The sequence below is a fragment of the Coloeus monedula genome (genome assembly GCF_965178545.1).
Source record: "Coloeus monedula genome assembly, chromosome: 22".
In the NCBI taxonomy this organism is placed as follows: Eukaryota; Metazoa; Chordata; class Aves; order Passeriformes; family Corvidae; genus Coloeus; species Coloeus monedula.
Genome location: NC_138802.1, coordinates 5,058,273 through 5,077,665, shown reverse-complemented (window position 1 = coordinate 5,077,665; position 19,393 = coordinate 5,058,273). Strand labels below are relative to the sequence as shown.

The 19,393-nt window shown below is 44.8% G+C and overlaps 2 protein-coding genes across 2 annotated transcripts; both read right to left on the bottom strand.

Annotated features, from left to right (window-relative positions):
- Positions 1 to 7,377: 7,377 nt before the first annotated feature.
- Positions 7,378 to 9,318, bottom strand: NPPA (natriuretic peptide A; the record flags this gene model as incomplete). Its single annotated transcript, XM_082295582.1, has 2 exons — positions 7,378 to 7,695; positions 9,199 to 9,318. The coding sequence occupies 2 exons, from the start codon at positions 9,316 to 9,318 to the stop codon at positions 7,378 to 7,380; spliced, it is 438 nt and encodes a 145-aa protein (XP_082151708.1).
- An 8,387-nt stretch (positions 9,319 to 17,705) lies between these two features.
- Positions 17,706 to 19,014, bottom strand: LOC309581192 (C-type natriuretic peptide 1-like; the record flags this gene model as incomplete). The annotated part of the gene is made up of 2 exons (XM_082295647.1): positions 17,706 to 18,011; positions 18,922 to 19,014. The coding sequence occupies 2 exons, from the start codon at positions 19,012 to 19,014 to the stop codon at positions 17,706 to 17,708; spliced, it is 399 nt and encodes a 132-aa protein (XP_082151773.1).
- Between the last annotated feature and the right edge of the window lie 379 nt (positions 19,015 to 19,393).

The window sequence follows — 19,393 nt, the reverse complement described above, 5'->3', positions numbered from 1 at the left end:
TTCTAAGGTGCTTGGTGGCACTCCACTTTGACATTCCTGCATTTCTTGGCATTTGTAGGCACTTTGTCCTTGCACTGCTCAAACAGTGAGAGCCTGGGGCACCTTTCCAGCTGGAGTCAGAGACCAGGGAACCTCCAGTGCTTTCTGGAGGCAAATAGAACTGAGGGTCTTTGGACTTGGTTGAATTATCTCTGTGTCATGAGAGGAGCTGCTGTAGTTTCAGGCTGCCATAAGGAGGGATACTTGGTGCTGGTAACTTAGGCAGGATCTGCTGCAGGTGATAAGTGGGGCTGTCTGTGCTCTAAAAATGCTTGGGATAATGTTTGCAACTGCAACAATCTGTGAGGGTAAAATCAGCACTTAGGAGCCAGTTGCAGCCAGTTCAGTGCTTTAGCAGGTACCATCCTGGCCAGCACCTGTATTGTTCCAGCAGGCACCTGCCCTCCTGAGTTCTCTGTGCAGATAACCCTCAGTGGGAAGCCAGTGCTGTGCCTCAGGGACTGCAGAACTGATTGGCTTGATAAAGCACAGAGCATTCTCTCAGCCAAGAGACTGGGCCAAGTTACTTGGGGAAGGTATTCCAGAAAAGCTTCTATACAGCCTCTGAGCCCTCCAGTTAACCTGTTGTCTGCTATAAGGAACTAGCTAGGTGGGAGCTGGGGCAGAAGGAAGGTAGACTTTGTTGATTTGCTGTATTTCCTTAAAACATAGGAGTTGGCATCAGCTACTACTCTTGATTGGCGAGTTCTTTCCCTGTAAGTAGAGAAAGGATGTTTGTTCTGTCTGGATAGTCTCTGCAGGTGATGTCTAAAATGCCTGTGCTCCCTGAGCTCTGAGCTCTCCCAAGAAACTTGCAGCACCCTTTTGCACTCCCTGAAGCTGGACTCTTAAGTTTGAAATATGCTTATGTTAGGCTACCTTTCATTCAAAGGATTTGTGCTCCTGGGTAGTTACAAATCACAGGAATCCTGGTTTAGTGGGATTTCAGATCACTCAAATGTGGAATTGGCAATCCTGTACTGTTAGAGTACCTGTCAAGAATGTCCTGTGTCTCTCCATGACAAATGTTTTTCCTCTTGCTCATGTTGAGTGTGTATGGAAGGGAAGGTTCCCTCTGTCTCTGCACATGAATAGGGCTCCTTAGGTCGTTTGCCTTGAGCTGGTCCTGTTTTATTTCTGTACACAAACAGCAGGATATTTTGCTGCAGGATGTCTTTGTCATTGCTGCTGAGGCTGGAGTTGGGCAATCCAGACAAGTTTGGCTGGAGAATCTCGTCAAGGCTTTTCTGAGCACCAGATGCTTCCCCATGAGAAGGCACCTTGCCTTCAACCTGTTGGCAGCACTGGCTGCTCTGCCTCGGCATCTTATTCAAGTGTTTCAGCTAGAAAACACACCCTTCCATTCTTTCAGTAAAGAAGTTTTCAATGAGGATGGTGGGTGACCCTGTCAGCTGCTTTAAAGGGAAATCTCAGCATGCAGTTACTGTTCTATAGACTGCAGAAAAGGAATTACAAGGTTCACCTGACATTTGAAGATGCGGCATTTCCCTTCTGATGAGGACTGATGCCAAGGTACTTGTGTTGAATCAGTCTTGTTTTCACACTTTAGTTACTTAAATCCCTTCTTACAGCACACTTACTGCTTCTACCCTGGCTCTAGTTGCTTAGTGATTTACCAAGAGACTCACTCTAACATAGGTGCCTGTAACATTTTAACAGAGCACCACTAAGGGAAAAATAATCCAGAACTGGATTAGTTCTGATGGCAAGGTTAGGGGGTTAGTCTGGAACCTTCTTCCTTGCCTCATGGTTTCCTGTGCAGTGTTAATTATGCTGTTTTGAATTATTAATTATTGTGAGCCATTCCAATGGTAGCAACTCACCTTTCCTTTTTTTTTTTTTTTGCACTGTTTTTTGTTATGAAGTGATGTAAGCTAATTCCATGGTGTGTGTATATAAATTGTATTTTTTTTTAAATTTGTACGAATATATTTTTGTTTGAACTATGGCACTTGGGAAGTATTCATGTAACTGTAACATGTCTGAGAGTAAAATGTTTGTGTGTCTCCTTCAGCACTTTCAAGACCTTTTGATGTTTCTAGTAGTATTTTATTTTTGCCCTTTTGATGTTTCTAGTATTGTTTTGTTTTTGCCCTTTATGAAAATAAAACTAGTAGAACATGGCAACATCCAAGAGCATGATTTGAGGTAGTTGGGTAGTTGCTATTTATGAGCTGTCTGGATCTAACAGTTTGTGCAGAAGGTGCTCTTAGACTAGGCAGAGAGGAATGGCTGTGATCCTTTAGGTTGTGACCACTGTAGTTCTACATTCTCTCACAACAGCTGTTTCAAAGGAGAGAATTGCCATGTTTGATAGGTAGCTAAATTGTGCACATTGTGCTGCTTTTCTTACCTGAGAACTCACCTTCCTCCCAGTAAGTTAATGACGGAAGTTTAGAGTACAATGTGACACCTCTTGTTTTATAGTTGGCTTCTCCAGGGTGTGAAAGATGTTAATTTCATCTTTAATGTTTATTCAGTTTGTGGCTCTTTCCTACTTTGTCCTGCTGTCTGCCTTACAGAAAAGAATTTATCACAGTTTTTGAGCTTTCATCACATGCTTACAAGCCAAACATGTAAGTACAGTCTTTGTGCCCTTTTGTGTAGAAATATGTGACCCAAAAAGCTCACTGCCTTTCTGTGTTTCTGTGGATCAGGGGCTGTGTTGTACAGGATGCACATAGTAACTCTCTGAGGCACTCTAGCACAGAGTTAGCCAGCAACTTGTCTGGCTCCTGCCCTCTGGCACTCCCTTGGTGGGTATGTGATGCCAGGGAAAGCCTGAGATAGGTAAAACCATCTCTTGGGAGGGAATGGCGGAAAATCTGGTTTGGGGAGCTAAACAAGTGCCACAGTGGTCTTAACTAAGCAAGGAATAGGAAGGATACATAGCAAGGGTAGGAAGGAGTCATCAGGAGAAAGGACTGGGCAACTCTGCTTCAGCTCTCTTCTGCCTTTGATCATAAATGCAGGAGGGAATGGGAGAGGTTTATAGACTCATTGAATCCAACCATGTGTCACTGTCCCTGTAACAGCACACTGGGGCTCTAGCAGAAAAATTTAGTGGTGTTCAGTGAGGTTATTACTATTTTTTAAATTTTTGCTTTGCTAGCAGGATACAAGCTGCCTCTTCAGTGCATGTACATTCCCATACAGGCATGTACATTCCCATACAGGCAAGGGCATTCCTAGGTGTGCATCGTGCAACATGCACTGGAAGGAATAGAGGATGTCTGCCCAGAGCTTTGTCTGTGCAGGAATGTAGGGAGAGAGTGAAGCTGCTCTTCTTGTCCAGGGCGCTGAAGGGCTTTCCAGCAGTGGTGGGATACACTCAGTCTCCTCTGCATCCACTGTTTGTTCAAATGCTGTGTCTGAAAAGGCTTAGTGGGAGCTGGGATGAGACGGCAGTGAGCTCCACCACTGTCTGGGAAGGGAGGGGAGTCGGTCGGTGAGGTTCGGACGTTGAGATCACGGTTTAAAAGTGAGCAGGGTGTCCTTTTCTTCAGGCTGTTTCAATTGCTGTATGGGCTATGTATGGTTTAACACACATCTTACTGATCCTTTAAGCATTTTGGAGCAGAGACTGGAACCCATATATGCCTGTTTCAGTAGAAAACAATATTGTGTTGAAAATTCATGACTAACAGATAAGACATGACAACGTTGAGACCTTTGTTGGCTCCCCCAGCAGCTCTTTGATGCCTATACTAGAGAATATCTCTGGAATGGCAGAATTACCACACCAGTTTTATCTTTCTTTTCTATCCTCCCCATTCCCAGCATAGCAGGCCTGACTCTAGCTGCCTTCCCACCACCTTCTGTTTTCATAAACTTCCCTTCCTCCCCACTCTGCATTTTCTGTACAGGATTGTGCTGGTTTTCCAAGAGAGCAGTCAGGAGATGGTAATGGAGGGGGAAGGTCTTACAAATCTTCCTTCTTTCCCACATAAAAGTGTGGGACACACTTATCAAGCAGATGTCAATCAGCAAAGGCCTTTAGGGGCCAAGATTCAGGGTAAGTAAGTCAAGCAAGCTGGCTGTGGCCAGATTGGGATGTGAATGGGCACAGCTCCACATCTCCCTGCAGCAGCAGAGGGTGTATGCCCTGTACTTCACATATGATTTCTTAGAGAAACCAAGCAGTGCTGACAGCTCCTCTTAGTATTATTGCCTGCCAACTTGGATTTCAGTGGAAGCATTTTGTTTAGTGGGAAGCTGGATAGGGATAGTGCAGTGTCTGAGGGGCAAAGAAACCATCAAATCTAATTTGCAAGTATACCCCACACCAAGCAGACCCCTATTCCAAACAAGGCTCATGCCTTACAGAGTGCATGGAGCACGCCAGTGGAATTACTGTGTTTCAGAGTCCAAAGGAAAGCAAGCTGCTGAATTATGCGCTGTCAGTCATGGGTGCTGCCAAATGCTGTCAGGAAGTTGGAATGAAGTCTGGCAGGGCAGGAGGTGGCAAATGTCATTATAGCTGTGTGGAGGGTGTTAGCTTGGTCCTTCCCTGGTACCACTGGGGTATTTCTTCATTTACATGATGGCTGTTCAAACCCAAGATTGTTCCCTGCTCTCTCTGATCCAGCTCTCACAGCAACAGTGGCAGCTTTGCCTGTCGTTGGGGGTGATGTTCTTTGCTTGTAGAGCTGATTAGTGTCGAGTTTCTCCCATTCAGCTTTTCAAAGTGCTTGCTCCTGAGTGCAGCACTATTCTGACCTGGCTGTGAGATTTCCCTAAGGGTGCTTTACTGCTCAGTGTGTGTATTGGAGTAGCAGTAAAAATCCAGTCAGAGATGCTTTTTTCCTCGACTGCTTACCCTCAATTAAGTTCTCCCAGACCACGGGGTCTATTAACATACTGTCTACAAGCCAATACAGACTTGTTCCACCAGAAACTGGCTTGCTGCTAATACTGGACCCATCTGGCTTTAGGTCAGGCAGCATTGCCTCTTCTTGCCATTTTTAGCACATTCCACTGAACTAATCAGTGTTTTGTGCCTTGAGGGGCTGACAGGGAGGGACAGTTTACAGTGGAAGTTGTGCTTGACTGGGTAAAATTCAGTTCCAGCAAGAGCTGTTGTTAAAAGTGTGTGGATTGTTTTTACTTTCAGCAGCACAGGGGAAGTTAGGCTGTTGCCCATTGCTGGTTTGGAGGGATCCACCTGCGTGTTCCCACTGTGCTGCAGTGGGTGTGTTTGGAAAGCCTTTTTAGAATACAAAGCCCCGTTGTCCCCACAAGGGCTCCCCAAAGGGTGACTTCACACCCCCTTGATCGGTGAAATTGAGTAAATGCAAAGTCACTGTAGCGTTTACTGCAGAGATGTCTCATGCATGCTGCTGGGAATCTTAACCTGGGAATTTATTCTCCTGTCAGGGATACCTGTGTGGACACTATTCCACGAAGTATTTTACCTGTAGCTGGTGCCGCTGGAAGGAGAGGATATGTATCACACTGTGGTTTCCTGTTGGAGTGGAGAAAAATTATTCCCTCAGATTAGACTTCTGCCCTTATTCCCTAGGAAAGAATCACAAGGCCCGATATGGAGCACACAGATCCCTCTTGGAGGCCCTGTCAGCAGTGCAGGGAGTGACTGGGAGGGTGGCTTGTCAGAAATGTGATGTGTGACATGAGCCCTAATCAAGTGTTGCAGCAGCCTTAGCTGTGACTGGCCCTGTGCAGGAGGGGTGTGCACTTGAATTTACCCTTTCCCTGGAGCTGTGGTCCCTGAGAGCTCTTGTCAGCAGCTCTGGAACACCTGCCTTCCAATACCTTATCCTCACCGGGTAGTATTTCTGTTCCCATGTGCATTTGCATAAGCAAAATCAGAATTGGACTGTTTCAGCTGAGTCTGTCCTGGTGCTGCCTTCTTAAGCCCTGAACAAGCTTTCCAGGATACTCAGGTACATGGGAATGAGACTGGGAATGCACTGAGATTCTGGGAATGAGACTCATGAGGTGCTCAAAATAACACAGTTCCTAGCAGTACATGCAGTCAATCACAGGACAGTTGTGTTTAGCTGGGCTTGATGCCATTGCCAGGGCTCACATGGGGATCCGAGCTCTTTGTTTCTTGGGATGCTGACTGAATGTGGTTTTGGCAATATTAACTTCTTTGTTGGGGTGCTAGAATATGTTTTGGGTCAAATTCAGCTCCTAGTTAGTAAAATCTAGCAACTAAGGTTAAGTAAACCTTAATCAGGCTCCCAGTGTTCCCATTAGCCATGTTAGAACAGCTTTGTGAGGGGCCATTCCCAGAAAGTGATAAATGTTCTGTACAAGCTGCTTTGTAGTTGAGTGATCCCACCTGCCCATGAGGAATATCATGATAGTATTCAAACCCTTTGAAGAGCCTTCAAGAAATTCTTGGAATCAGCATCTCAGCCATATGCAGAGTGAGACAAGACACAGTTAATAATGTATCTTTCTGTTGATGCTCGTAACCTTTATTTGGTCACTGCTAGAAAGCATATACAATGAATTCCCTTTCCTCCCTCTGGTTATCTTGAAACTTGTGGAGTGTTATGATTTTTCTTATTTCTTTTCATGTAAATTTTGCTTACATGAGGCATTTATGGCAGTTCCCATGACCAAATAATCAAAACCAGCAAAAGGACTCTCTTATTACTGAAACCCTGTCTATAGAAAGACTCATTATGGTCTTTCAGTGTTAAGCAAGTTTTTTTTTTTCCTGCTAATCTGTTAGCATTTCTTAGTGCAGAGGAAAAGCCTCTCGTGAAAAACTCATTTTCATTTTTACCAAGTTCATGCTTTTTCTGTCTCATGTAAGATCCAGGCTTGTGGGTACCAGAATACCAATAAAACTTAAGATTTTGACTTTAGGAAAATACAAGAAAATTTAATGCAACAGACAGGAGAGAGGTCCAGCACAGATGTCTAATGTGTTAGTTTTATTTAAAGATGGTCTTTCAGTGCTAGCGTAAGAAATGTTCTTTAAAAAACATCAAATAAATAAATAAATAAATAAATAAAAATAGGAATAACTTTCTGTTGAGGAACTTAGAAAGAATCTGGCTTTCATCTTGGGAGGAAGGGGTACTGTAAAGCATTCTTCAGAGCAGGAGATAGGGAGGTTGATCCTAATTTCTCCGGGAACCTGCAAGCCAAACATGAAATAAATGTTACTAGAATCTGTTTCTGTCTTGGTACGTGTCACCATTGTCAGCAGTGCTTTTAAAAAACCAGTACTACCTTAAATACTAGGCTTAAATTAATTCCATTCTTAGACTGTGTCCTCTTAAAGACTTAAATGAGAAGCTGCTCCTCCCCTATCCCATGGCACGGACGTGGTCTGTGCTATTCAGTGAAATGGCTTAGACAAGACTCACCGTTGCAACCCATCCCACTCAGGGAGCCAATCCGATCAATCCTCCTCCCAAAACAGCCAGAATCTCTCATCATCCTGGGCATCTGCAGCCCCCTCAGTCTCTTGAGGAAGGGGTCCCTGTAGGACAGAGGGGTGTTGGGTACAAGCCTGCGTTCAGCCTTCTGGTTGTCACTGTCATCGACGAGTTCCGACAGGATCTCCTCCTGGGTTTTGCGTTCTTGCAGGTCAGGATTGGACTCCAGGGCTTCGATCATTGCAAACTTATCCTCCAGTCTTTCCAGCAGAGCCTATAAGAGAAGGATTAAATTAATAAAACTCCTTGTTTTGTGGTTATTTGCTAACTCTTCCAGTCATTCTGTTCTGCATTCATCGATGGTCCCATAGGCCGCTCTAGAGAGACTGACAGGTTGGATCCCAGCCTTACTAGTGGTCGTTGGGCTCTGTCCTCTGCATTATATCCCTGTTCACAGTAATTCCATCTATGGGAAGATATAGCTTCAGCTAGTGAACTGAATGAAGCTGCTTGCCACCATGTGTATCTTACTGGCAAGGTTAGAAGATATCTTGGCAGAGAAGAAAATGCAATATGTGGGTTGCACAGGGAGATACCACTCAGCCCACCAGTGGTACACAGTCTGAGAGAACTTCTAGCCACATAGCCCACTCCCACGTTCTCAGAAGTTGCTGCTTTGTCACCCCTGGCTATCTCAATGGACATCCCTTGGAGAAGCTCTTGGTGTTTTCACTAATCTCTGCCCCAGGGGTTACAGGATTGCTGCTCCTTAAAGTAACTGAAAATACCTGTATGGTAAATTTACACCTGCTGTGTGATTACTTCCTGGGTACCATTTTTTTGTAATTTGTAAAGCTTTGTGTAACTGGGTTCAGATAACCTCCTCAAGGGCAGCTCAACCAATTAGAGGAATGTAATTGCCCATCTGTAGAATTTGAATAGAGAGGAATGAGCCTTATGGCTTGCCCGAGAGTGAAGGCATTTGGAAACCACTCTTTCCGGCTGCTGGAAACAGCCCAGAGGTGGTTTGATCTTCAACTGTCCTTACCAGCTCAGGGAGTTTGTTCTTAGGGCCCGAGAACAGCTTTGAGAAGCTGGTCACTGGTACCAGCCCAAGGAAAGGTTTGAGCTTTTAGATTCCATCAGAGTCTCAAGCTTGTACTGTGCTATAACAATGGATTTTCTCTATTATTCATTAAAATTCTTAGCTGGTAATTTTATAACTCTGGAAGCTTTTCTGGATGAGCCACACTAAATGATTGTTATTCTTCTAGTAATATTTCTAAAAGTTTGTCTTTGGTTGCTCCTCTTTACAGCCTCATTGTTCATCCGTATGCAACCAGATCTCTCAAATTCACAAAGCTAGAGCCATATGGCTGCCCTGCGTCACTATTCTGCCATTTAGTGGGATAGACAGGACCCCACATCAAAGTTTTCTATTTGTTCTCATGGAGCTACTCTGATGATTTTTTCCTTTCCTGGAACTTTGCTCCCAGGAAGATGTGTCTTTGAAAGAAAAAGAACCAAAACCCCAAAGAAGACATCCTACAACATCAGTTTTGATTCCCACTACTGCCTAGGAGCTTCGGTAAACTCAGCATGGGAGAATATTGCCCTACAGAGCTTCTCTGAACCCCTTTGAAGAGCTGAGGCTTTGTCCCCCAGCATGGATGGCTGATGTGGTTATTAGGGTCTGATCATGCAAAAGGAAGGCAAAGCATCACCTCACACTCTGCTAACCGCCCCAAAAGTTTAACCTTTTAAATGAGGTCCTCACCTCCATGCTGGCCAGTTCCTCAGCGGGGCTGAAGCTGTAGATAGGGTTGGCACTGCTGGACTGGAGCTGGATGAGCAGCAGCAAGAGGAAGCCATAGAAAAATGAGCCCTTAGTGTCCATGGCGCCGATTTCACTGGGAATAGGGAAGTTCAAGCTGTTTCTTCTGAGATGTCCCTTCAAGTCTCTCTCTTCCTTCTCCTGTTGTCTCTCTTCTGAAGCTTGTCTTTTATACTCTTTGGGTGATCCCTGCTTCCTAGGTTATCAGTGGGTTTATCTTGGGCACATTCCAGTCCCACTGTAGGCATGCAGCTCTGTCAAGGGAAGATTCCCTTTATTAGCTGTCATTAGGCAGCAGCTGCTATTGCTGAGGAATGTATGTCACAAGTCAGTGATTTCATGTCACTCCCCCTCCTCTAGATACCAGGCGCTGTGATTACATAGTCCAGTTGGAAATTCTTAGCAATTCTCTTTCAAGAGACCCCTATGGTCAGATTTACAGAGATGGGAAACAATCCTGAAACTGCTCTAAACTTTGCTCAGTTAGATTTCCATAAGGAAATTGCCTTTTAGAGGGGAAACAACAGGCTTTCAGATGAGTATTTGGTGAAGAGTCAAGCATGAAGATAAATCGACTTTTAGGACACCTGAAGTATTGTGCACACTTTCCTTCTATATATGGAATATGCGCGGCCACCACATACCACAGACTGGGCTGAAAATCCCAGATTTGGGCCACTTCTCTTTTCCCATTACAATTGAAGGGATTTCACCACTGAGGCTTTGTGTGCTACCAACAAGAGCAGCACCTCGATCTGCACCTCAGTGCAGACTGACTGTGGGGACAGCGAGTGCCTCCAGCCCTCTGCGACAATCGGCTTCGGCACCACTGGAAAACACTAGTGTTTATTAACAGCCAAATGTTTAAATAGTGGGATTTCTTTAAGCATCGATGGTAAGGCTTGACCCTGCATCAATAAAATTTTAAAAACAGGCAGCCAGATTCAGCAAGAATCTTATTTTACTTTTATACAAGAAAGAAACTTGCTCGATGAGAACTTAAATAGATGGCTTTTGGTGTTATTCAGAAAGGTATCAGAATCTGTCCCAAAGGAAGAATGGATGAATTTGTGTGTATGTGTGTTTTGTGAGGAGTTAAAAATCTTTAGTATATTAAAAACAAAAAGTATTTGTTTCTTTAAGTGCTAAATGTCATAAAATTAGCTAGAAACTGCCTATTCTTAAATGAGAAATTACAAAAGTACAGAATTGCATCAAATTCCTCTTCCATTGCTGTCTTTGTGCATATAATACAACTAAAAATTAATCTTTTTACAGAAATGCAAGAGAGTTCTAAATCATGAAGCAATGGCTTTTCTTGCATTTTCCTAATGTTTCTTGTTACTTTAAATTGAAACAGCAGGAAATGTATAAGTTGAATGTCAGTCTAGTAATAATTTGTTGACTCTTCATATGAACATAAATCTTGAAAGAATCTCCTGAGTACACTTTCAAAATAATAATAGAATGATAAAGTATTTCTCATGTCTTAAATGTCTAACATGATGTTTGTGTACAAACATGTGCACGTACTGTTCACATGATCAGCTACCAAAATTATACTAGAACGGACATTCTCAAGGTTGTGAAGTCACGCTCAAATGCTACTTTTTCCTAATATAGCCTGAAGTCAGCCCAACTCTGTGTATGTTCTGATGAAGCCCTTTATTATAAAAGCTCTCTCTATTTTTCTTCAATGCTTTATTTTTTCAGAACATGGAGGCAATACTATTTTTTTCTATTATTGTGTGCTCCAACACTTTCTTATTTTGTGCTTTTAAAAAGAACTAAGATCCTGACAGCTTCTTTTTTTTAATTAACACTTTATACTGCAGTGTCTGTATAATTAATTAATTAATTAGTAACAAGTATTCTCTTTCTGCTGCTCTTGGTGAGTGCATGCTTGTTTGTGCCAAGGTGTAACTTTGTTTTGTAAACTGCAAAAGTGGGAGAAGATAAACCAGAATTATTCATTAATTTTGAGTGTTCAATTTAAGATAATTAGAATCTGTTATTGTTGTGGTTTTTGTTTTTTTCCTTTCACATCCCCCCATGCACTAAGTATTCTCTAGTGCTCTCTCTGTACAAAAACATTTTGTAGCTTGCTCTGAGTTTTCCTTTGTGTCTGTTTTTTTTTGTACAGCAGCCCCTGGGGCACAAACCCAGCAGCAAGAAATTGAGGGACACAATATTAATCTCAGATGTGAAATATTTTGCTTTGAGTGATGTGCCCCTGTGAAACAATCTAATTTTCCAGGATTTTAGTCATTAAGTCAGACCCTGAGATACTCCATTCTTTACTGGTTTGTTCCTTTTCATCTTCTGTGTTCCATGGCAGATAAATGAGATACCGCAGCATGACTTCAGCCTCAACAGTACTTTTCTAAGACAGGGAGCTTTTGTGCTCTATTTCATGTACAATGTAGTGAAGTGTAGAGATGGGATAAAATGGCTGCCTGTCACAGTAGCTGTTGTATTTTCACAGCCAAATTCTGCCCGCAATTATCCATCTTGCAGTTCTGCCAAAGCAAATGGGGTGTGAAATGTCAGAACTCAGCTCATCATTGTTAAAGCTATAAAACTCGTTTGTTTATCTCAGTGTCATCACCCTGGTAAATTAATATGAACTTTAGGCTTTATAGCCCAGCAGTGGAGAGTCAAGATCTAGGCATTGCCCATGCTCAGCTGGGCATTTCCCTAGTAAAATGTCTGCCTTAACAGGGCAGCAGGTTCTTCTAACAAGCTTACTGTGGATGGTTTTAGGGCTGGGAATCTGGCACATTTTCTCTGTATCCCAGGGTATGGGATGAGAGGTGTGAGGACATGAGGCTCCATTAGAGCAGCTCTGGTTGCTCAGATCAGAGAGGGAGAGTACCAAGGGTGCTGCTGGCAGCCTGTGCATGGATCCTGTGATGAGGAGGATGGACAGAGCTCAGCTGAGGTCACACTGCCCCTTCCCCAGCAAGATGATTCTATGTCCTTGCTTTCTATGTCCTTGTTTTCCAGCCCTGTAAGGCTAAGGACTGTAAACCTGGGGGCTGGTGCCATGTGGGTTCCATCTGCTGATGGATAGACCTGCCCTAAGTGCTGCCCTGACCTGCTGCACATCCTTCCAGTGATGTCCATTCTTGTACTGCCATTCCGCGCTGAAGAGTGTGAGCTGGTTGTCCAGAATCTCCTGTCCTGAGGAAGAGGCTGGTTTTGTATTTCTTTCATCTCCCAGTGACAAAACCTTTGACAAAACTATGCCACACCCCACCCTAGGCTCTCTTTCTCTCCACTTTAGTTAGATTGAGAAGGAAATGAAGAGATCAGGCCATCAGACAAAAATCAAAACAGAAATGTAAAAATGTAAAAATGTCTGGAATGGCCATACTGCCATTAAGTGGTGCCTCACTTTTTCCAAGGGGAGAAATTAATTTTCATCCTAAACACGGATTGTTTCTCCTCGTGATCGGGATATATTATCTCTGTGTTGCGGCTGCCCCTTCCTTTGCTGGACTTTCCAGGCTCAGTGCAGGCTACAGGGAGCCCCGGGCAGGCGGGGGGAGCCCGGCGGGGCCGGCGCTCGGCGTGCCGGGCCATTGGCGTCTGTCCCGGGTGCTGAAGCCCTCGCGGCCCTTTGCCTGCACCGGCAGCCACTGCCAGGTGTATTTTCAAAGCGATGGAGCCCCTCTGTCCTTAGAGGTCCCCCCATGCCGGTCTGCGGTGCCAAGCCTGGCACTGATACCAGCGGCTTAGCCCATGGCACAGGGGCGTGTGTAGGACACTACCTGGAGTTAACCCCGAGCCCCAGTGCCCACCTCCGGGGAGGATTCTCTGGTAGCAGCAGTGAAGCCATCGGGAAAGGCATTCCCTGCCACGGTCCCAGAGCTGGCAGCGGTGCCTGGCAGTGCCACTTCAGCGTGGAGGGTTACTGACATAGTCGTGGAAGGATGCAACTACCATCCTTCCTGCTGCTGCGACCTTCCAGCAAAAGGCTTGTCCAGAACGGGTGGGATGTTCTGGCCAGGGTCAGGACCGAGCCCTTAGAGCAGAGGGAGAGGAGCGCTTTGGAGGGGATTTCTGTATCCTCTGACCATTTGCTAAACCGTGACCGAAAAAAAGCCCCACTCAAAAAAGGCAATGTAGGCTTTGTAAAAAGTTTATTGCTCCGTACCAGACTGCCGTGGCGTGTCCGAGTGCAGCCTGGTGGTGTGGCTGCTGAACACTGGTCTGGAGACTCAGGAAGCTCTTGCAGCCGGTCCCGGCTTCAGCTTCTCCATCTGCTCCAGAAACCTGTAAAAGAAGCGCAGAGAGCTGCGGGAGAAGCCGCTCCGAGGCTTTCAGCCGGGGACAGCGGCAGCTCCCGGCGGCTGCCCCGGCCTGCCCTGCTCCGGCATCTACGGGGTTTGTGTTGGTCGCATCCCAGCCCCGTCTGCTCGCCGGTCCTCTCCATCTTCGTCCCAAAGCAGCAGGAAAAGTGCCTCCGTCTGAGGGAGGACAGGAGGCTCCTCCACTGGCTCTATCCCTCCGCCAGCTGAGGAGGTCTAGGGCCAGGACCGGAATCCCCGCCCGGCCGCTCTCCGCCCCTCGAGAGCTCCCACTCGGAGCCGCCGTCCTCAGCCCCGACCACCGGCTCGTCTCCCGGGCTCGGTTCCCCTTCCCAGAGCTGCCGCAGCGACTCCAGGAAGTCCTGGAGAGGGGAGGAGAGGAGGGATAGGGAGCCCCGCTCCTGTCGCTTCGCCCCGGCGGGACGGGTGCGGGTGGCTGCCTTGGGAGTCCCGGCCCTGGTGTCTGCAGGAACCGCAGCTCAGCACTGAGCTCCTCACCGGCCGCCTGCTCCCCTGCCCACGGCATAACGAGCTGCAGCAGCGAGGCCACGCAGCAGAGAGCCGGGAGCTGCATCCTGCCCCTATCCCTATCATCATCTCGATACTGTATTGCTTCCTTGCCTTTGGATGCCCCTCCTTATATCCGCACTCTGCCCCCCGGAGGGAGCTCAGCTGCCTCCTGCGAGATCCCAGCAGGAGCCGAAGTGCTGCGCTGTGCCCTCTGGCTTCGATAAGGAAACTGGTTGCAGCTGCCCCCACAGGTCATCCTCCAGGAGCTGGTGGTCTTCTGAGTGCAGCAACTGCTCCAGGGGGAGAGAACTGCCCTTAGTCATCTCCCCTCCTGGCAGCACCTATTTTCCCAGTGATTTCCTCTTCCTCCGCTCTCCATCACTGTTAGGTTGAAGTTGATGCAGTAAAAGAACCTTGCACTTTCAGCCTGTTTGCTCTGTCTCAGACACTCAGGAGCTGAGAGCTGGGTTGATTTGCCCTCCAAGGGGCTGAGCGATGGATCATTTCTCTGTCTGCAGCAGCTCTTTGGATAACAGCTTTTTCTTTTCTGTATACAAATTTTTGTGCTATGTGAGTAGACCGTGTCCTGAGACTTGGGTTTAGGAGACTTTCCTTCTTTGAAAGTTTCTCTGATAATGGTTCTCTGGCATTGTCACCAAACCCTTACCTTTGTAACCCTTCCTTCTGTAAGAGGCAGAACAGCAGATAGGGTCCTTTCTTTCATTCACTGCCTGGGTAACATTAAAGCAATTTCACTAAGCCTCTGCCTTCTGTCCTTTTGCTTAGAATTGAAGGAAACCAGCAATATCAACTGGTGTGGGACAGTGATTTTTGCATCCAGCTGTTTTAACAGCTGGCAAGTGGGTTTGTTTAAAGCAACACAGCAAAGAAGAACCTGGCAGAGAAAGGGGATGTGTGTTTTGAAAGCATGGTACCTGAATGAAGGAAGATCATGTCAGGTGAGAGGGTTATTGTTGATAGAGAATGAAAGCAGGTCTGGGTGAGGATGTGCATTATCCTCAATTTTGTGTGTACTGGAGACAGATGGGAGTGGAAAGGGATAAAGCAGTGAGACTGAATAGGATCTGTGTGATGATCAAGGGGAATAAATACAACTGGGCCTCTGTTAATAAGCTAGCCAGAAGTGAGTCTTGGATGAGACCAAATCTTGATTGCTGCCTAACATCACTTAAAATCAGGTACCCCAAAAGCACACATATTTAAGAAAGATATCTGTATATTTCTTTCCATGTAGGAGTACTTTTATTGGAGGCTTTTCTCCTCAGCAACTTCTGTAACCCTGGTCTGTAAATTCACGCACTGCTGCTTGGCAAAGATGGAAATGGCACAGTTAGAGATAAGCTTCCCCCATCTGACTGGCATCCTCACTTCAAAGCTTAGCTTTGATTATTTAAATGCTAATAGAACTCAGCAAATTACCTAAAGTACAAACACACCTGGCTTCAGTCCTGAGGATCTAATTATAGAGCCTTTTATGTGAAATAAATTGTTCTTGCTTTCAGAAAAGTGCCTTTTTAAAATGTTCCCACAAAATGCCAGGTGATGGGATGGCACATTACCAGCTCGACCTCTCTAATTGCAACTCTTATCTGTTTCTTATTCATCTTCTGTAGGATTCTGTTCACAAGTGCTCACAGCTCAGACTTCAACCTCCTCTGACCTCTGTTATTTTTCTGCAAATAAACTTCGGTAGCACTTGTCCTTCACTGGGTTTTCAGTGAAATTTCAACAGTAAAAAGCCTTTATGTCTGTGAGAACATCCCTGCTCTAGAGTTACTGGGAGCTGGGAACAAGTTTGAGACTCAGAATTATTAGAAAGGAGGCTGTTACCTTCCCATTAGCACCAGCTATCACAAGATACTGGCTCTACATTGTTTGACACCCTGATGTCCATGGGCTGTGTGGATTAACCTTTCCACCACATGGGCTGCACCTGGGCCAGCCCCGGGGTAGCACACCTGAAGAGGGACTCTTAAGAAAGCTGGATGCTTACTATTAAGCTCCCCCAAGCAGGGGGGGAGCAGGTGTGCTTCGTCTTAGCCTAAGTAAATAGTTTGTTTTAAGCCATGTATAGACTAGTGATTGGAATAGAATTATGCTGGAAGATGAAAGAATGACACAGTTTTCATTCTGAACTTTAATTCTTTATTTGATTGGTGGAAATCTTAATTTTCTTGTGATTTTTTTCTTAGGAAAGGCAATACAGAATGTAATAAATTCATTATGGACTTCATATATATTCATATATTCATCATTGGAGAACTTGTACTCAGGGCTGTCTATGTAAATGGCAACAAGTATCTTTTCAGGGCATTTTCACAGCTGCTGCTGCTTTGTTATTAAAGTTAACTTAAACAGATTAACTAGCAAACAACATAAGACCTAACCAAAAATGTTTAAAAAAGAAGCCTTCAGCCTTCAGGGTGTGTTTTTCAATTTTCTTCTCAGTGCTTTGAAATACCTGGATCTGCCTATGGAAGAGCAGGGTGCCTTTGAATTTCCTTCAAGGAAAGGTAGCATTGTTTTGGGGTTAGGTTTGGGATTTTTTGGTTGGGGGTTTTTTGTTTCTTTTTTTTTAATAAGATGAGGTATACTGCTAAGAAAAATTTGTTTTCCTCTGTCAGTGGCAGATCTAAATGCAGAGTCACTGCTTTCTGGTGATGTCTGCTAAGAGAGCTGCCCTTTGTTCAAACTGTGGGTCAGAGACTTGAGGCTTTGTATCTTGGTCTCTATTCACCAGACAGCAGCCCTCTGAAATGCTCCTGAATTCTAGTGTCTAACTGCAAACTAAGGCTCTATTTCAGGAATGAAATATGAACAAATCACGCAGCAAACCTTGAAGCAAATTCATTACATTATGGAAAACAGTTTATTATCTGTGACATAATGAGACTTGTTTATTTATACATTCAGTAAACAAACAGTACAAATGTAGTTTTCTGTAATTAATTTTCAGATAGATGTTCACAAATAACTACTCTGATACAAACAGGCAGTACAGCAAAGGTGTGTTCTGTTGGCCAAGTATGTCAGGGGAGAGGTGGCTGCATTTGCTCAGTACATCATGTAGTAGATGGATTGGTGAGGCCAGTATGAAAAAGAGCTGAATATCTCACTAAAAGGCAAGAGGTGCTTTGAAACCCCGAAGTCAGTCCTGTCAATAAAGAAGAGGAATAAGTAATAGAAAGAGAACTGTACAGGATTTCACACATGGAAGTTAACTGATTTCTTACTGTTCTAGTGGCAGATTTAGCTCCACTGTTCTGCTTAGAGTTTGTTCGGATTGAAACAAGTATCCCTGAGGAGCTGGTGAAAAACCTCTCTGGTCTTCTAAGACAAGATGAAATGCTTACAGCTGACTCAGAGAAAGGAGGAAAAGCAGGTAAAGCAGAGGTGTGGCATTCACAGGTTTTAAGTCTCTATCTGAAGACAGTGACTTCTGAGGAAAGTGAAATAGTAAACTGTGTTTGTGATAGGAGGGTAAAAGTTACTTTAAGGCACCATTTCCTTGAAGTTGAATTAACTCTGCTCTTTTGCATATTTCTGCAAGTTATATATGAATACACAGACCAGCAGCCTCTGTCTTTCTCTTACCATAGTGAAGAGTCAGCATCCCAGTCCACTCAGTGACCCAATTCTGTCTAGCCTGACACCAAAACAGCCCCTGGAGAGGCCTTTTTTGCTTCTGCCTTGGTATCTACGGGATAAACTCAGGAGGTCGCTGAAGAATCTCCGGATTGCACTATCACCCATGGACATGCTCTCGGGCTGGTCCCTGGTGTTTTGGATCCACTGGAGTTCAGTGTCTTGCTGATCAAAGACACCTGCCGGGATCAGGTCATCTTGCTCATGGTCCCTCTCTTCTGAGACCGGGGGATGATCCAGGTCCTCATCTAACAATTTGGTCAGACTCTGGAAAAAGGGAAGAGTAGAAGGCAGAAAGGGAATAGAGGAGAAGGAGGGATTTTGGAAACTCTCATTATTTCCATATAAGCCATACTCAGTGCTGAGTTTGAGGACATATGTCTGAGCTGCCAGACTGACAGTTAAGTCTTTCCTGGAACTGGGCATATGGGATAAATGATGAAAAAATTGAAAAAGGCCTAAAAAATTGTGAATAAAGAACAAGAAAAAAATAGTTGATATCCAAGAGAATTAATGCAATGGCAGGAGACATGCTGAAATTGGTTCTGAAGGATTATGTTAGACATTTCTTTACGCACCGGGAGGTTACTTGATATGTGGCAATGCCAGCTCCCTAGTGCAGTAAATGAAATGTGTTTTATAATGACCTGGAATTCCTGCACAAACAAATACACATAGGTACACATACACACTTTCTCTTTTCTTATATTCTACACCTGGTAGTCATAAGCAGGGGCTGCATTACAGCACAACTGAGCTGAGGAGGAGATCCTGCATTTCTTTTTCAGCTAAAACCAGGGGCTTCAGGGAGGAGCATGCAGGTGACTGCTCTAGGGCTTTAGATCACAGTCCTTCCAGAATAATTTCTTTTACTCCAAAAGCTTATTTCTTCACTCAGTCACAGGATGACCCTAAATGTACAATCCCCTAACTGAAACCACAGGAAAAACCCCCAGACATTTTCCTTTCAGTTACCTCATGTGATTAGAAATTAAAATCCAGTGATCAATGACTTTAGCTTCCTCCGTTTAATAAATCTGTGTCTGCCCATCTCAGCATTCCTGCTGTTATGATGTCTCTTTAAGCTGGGGTTGGAAGAAACAGAGCTCATATGACGTGTCTAATTCCTAAAGAAGCATCAGCTTCTTTCGGCTCTATTGAGCAGCCAGTCACTTACCTGTAAGCTGGAAATGGATCTGGCCTCTGCCTGGTTTTGACTGACAATGAGCAGCAGAAGGAATCCAGGGCAAAAAAAGAGTTTCAGATTCATGTTTGGTGTCTCTGATTCCTCTACCCTTAAGTCTCTCCAGTTCAATGTTGCTCTGTGTCTCCAGCTATCAGCATTTATATCTTCCTCCAACCCCTCCCAAGTCTACCTTTTGAGTTCCTGCTAGTGCAAGGATTGGTTTGAGGTTTTGATGTGTTTTCATCGACCTAGGAGGAGGAGGAGGTGGAGGAGGAGGAGGGAGGAAATAGTTCTCTTTCCTAATGGTGAATTAAAGGAGCATTTTCCACTTAGGCAATGCAGCATCATTCTTCTGTCTTGGTGCCACTGATGTACATGAGTGAGAGCAGCTCAGTGTTGCTTGGGCTGACTGCTGAACCTTTCTTTTTCATCCAGAGAAAAATAATTATGAGAGAACTATAAA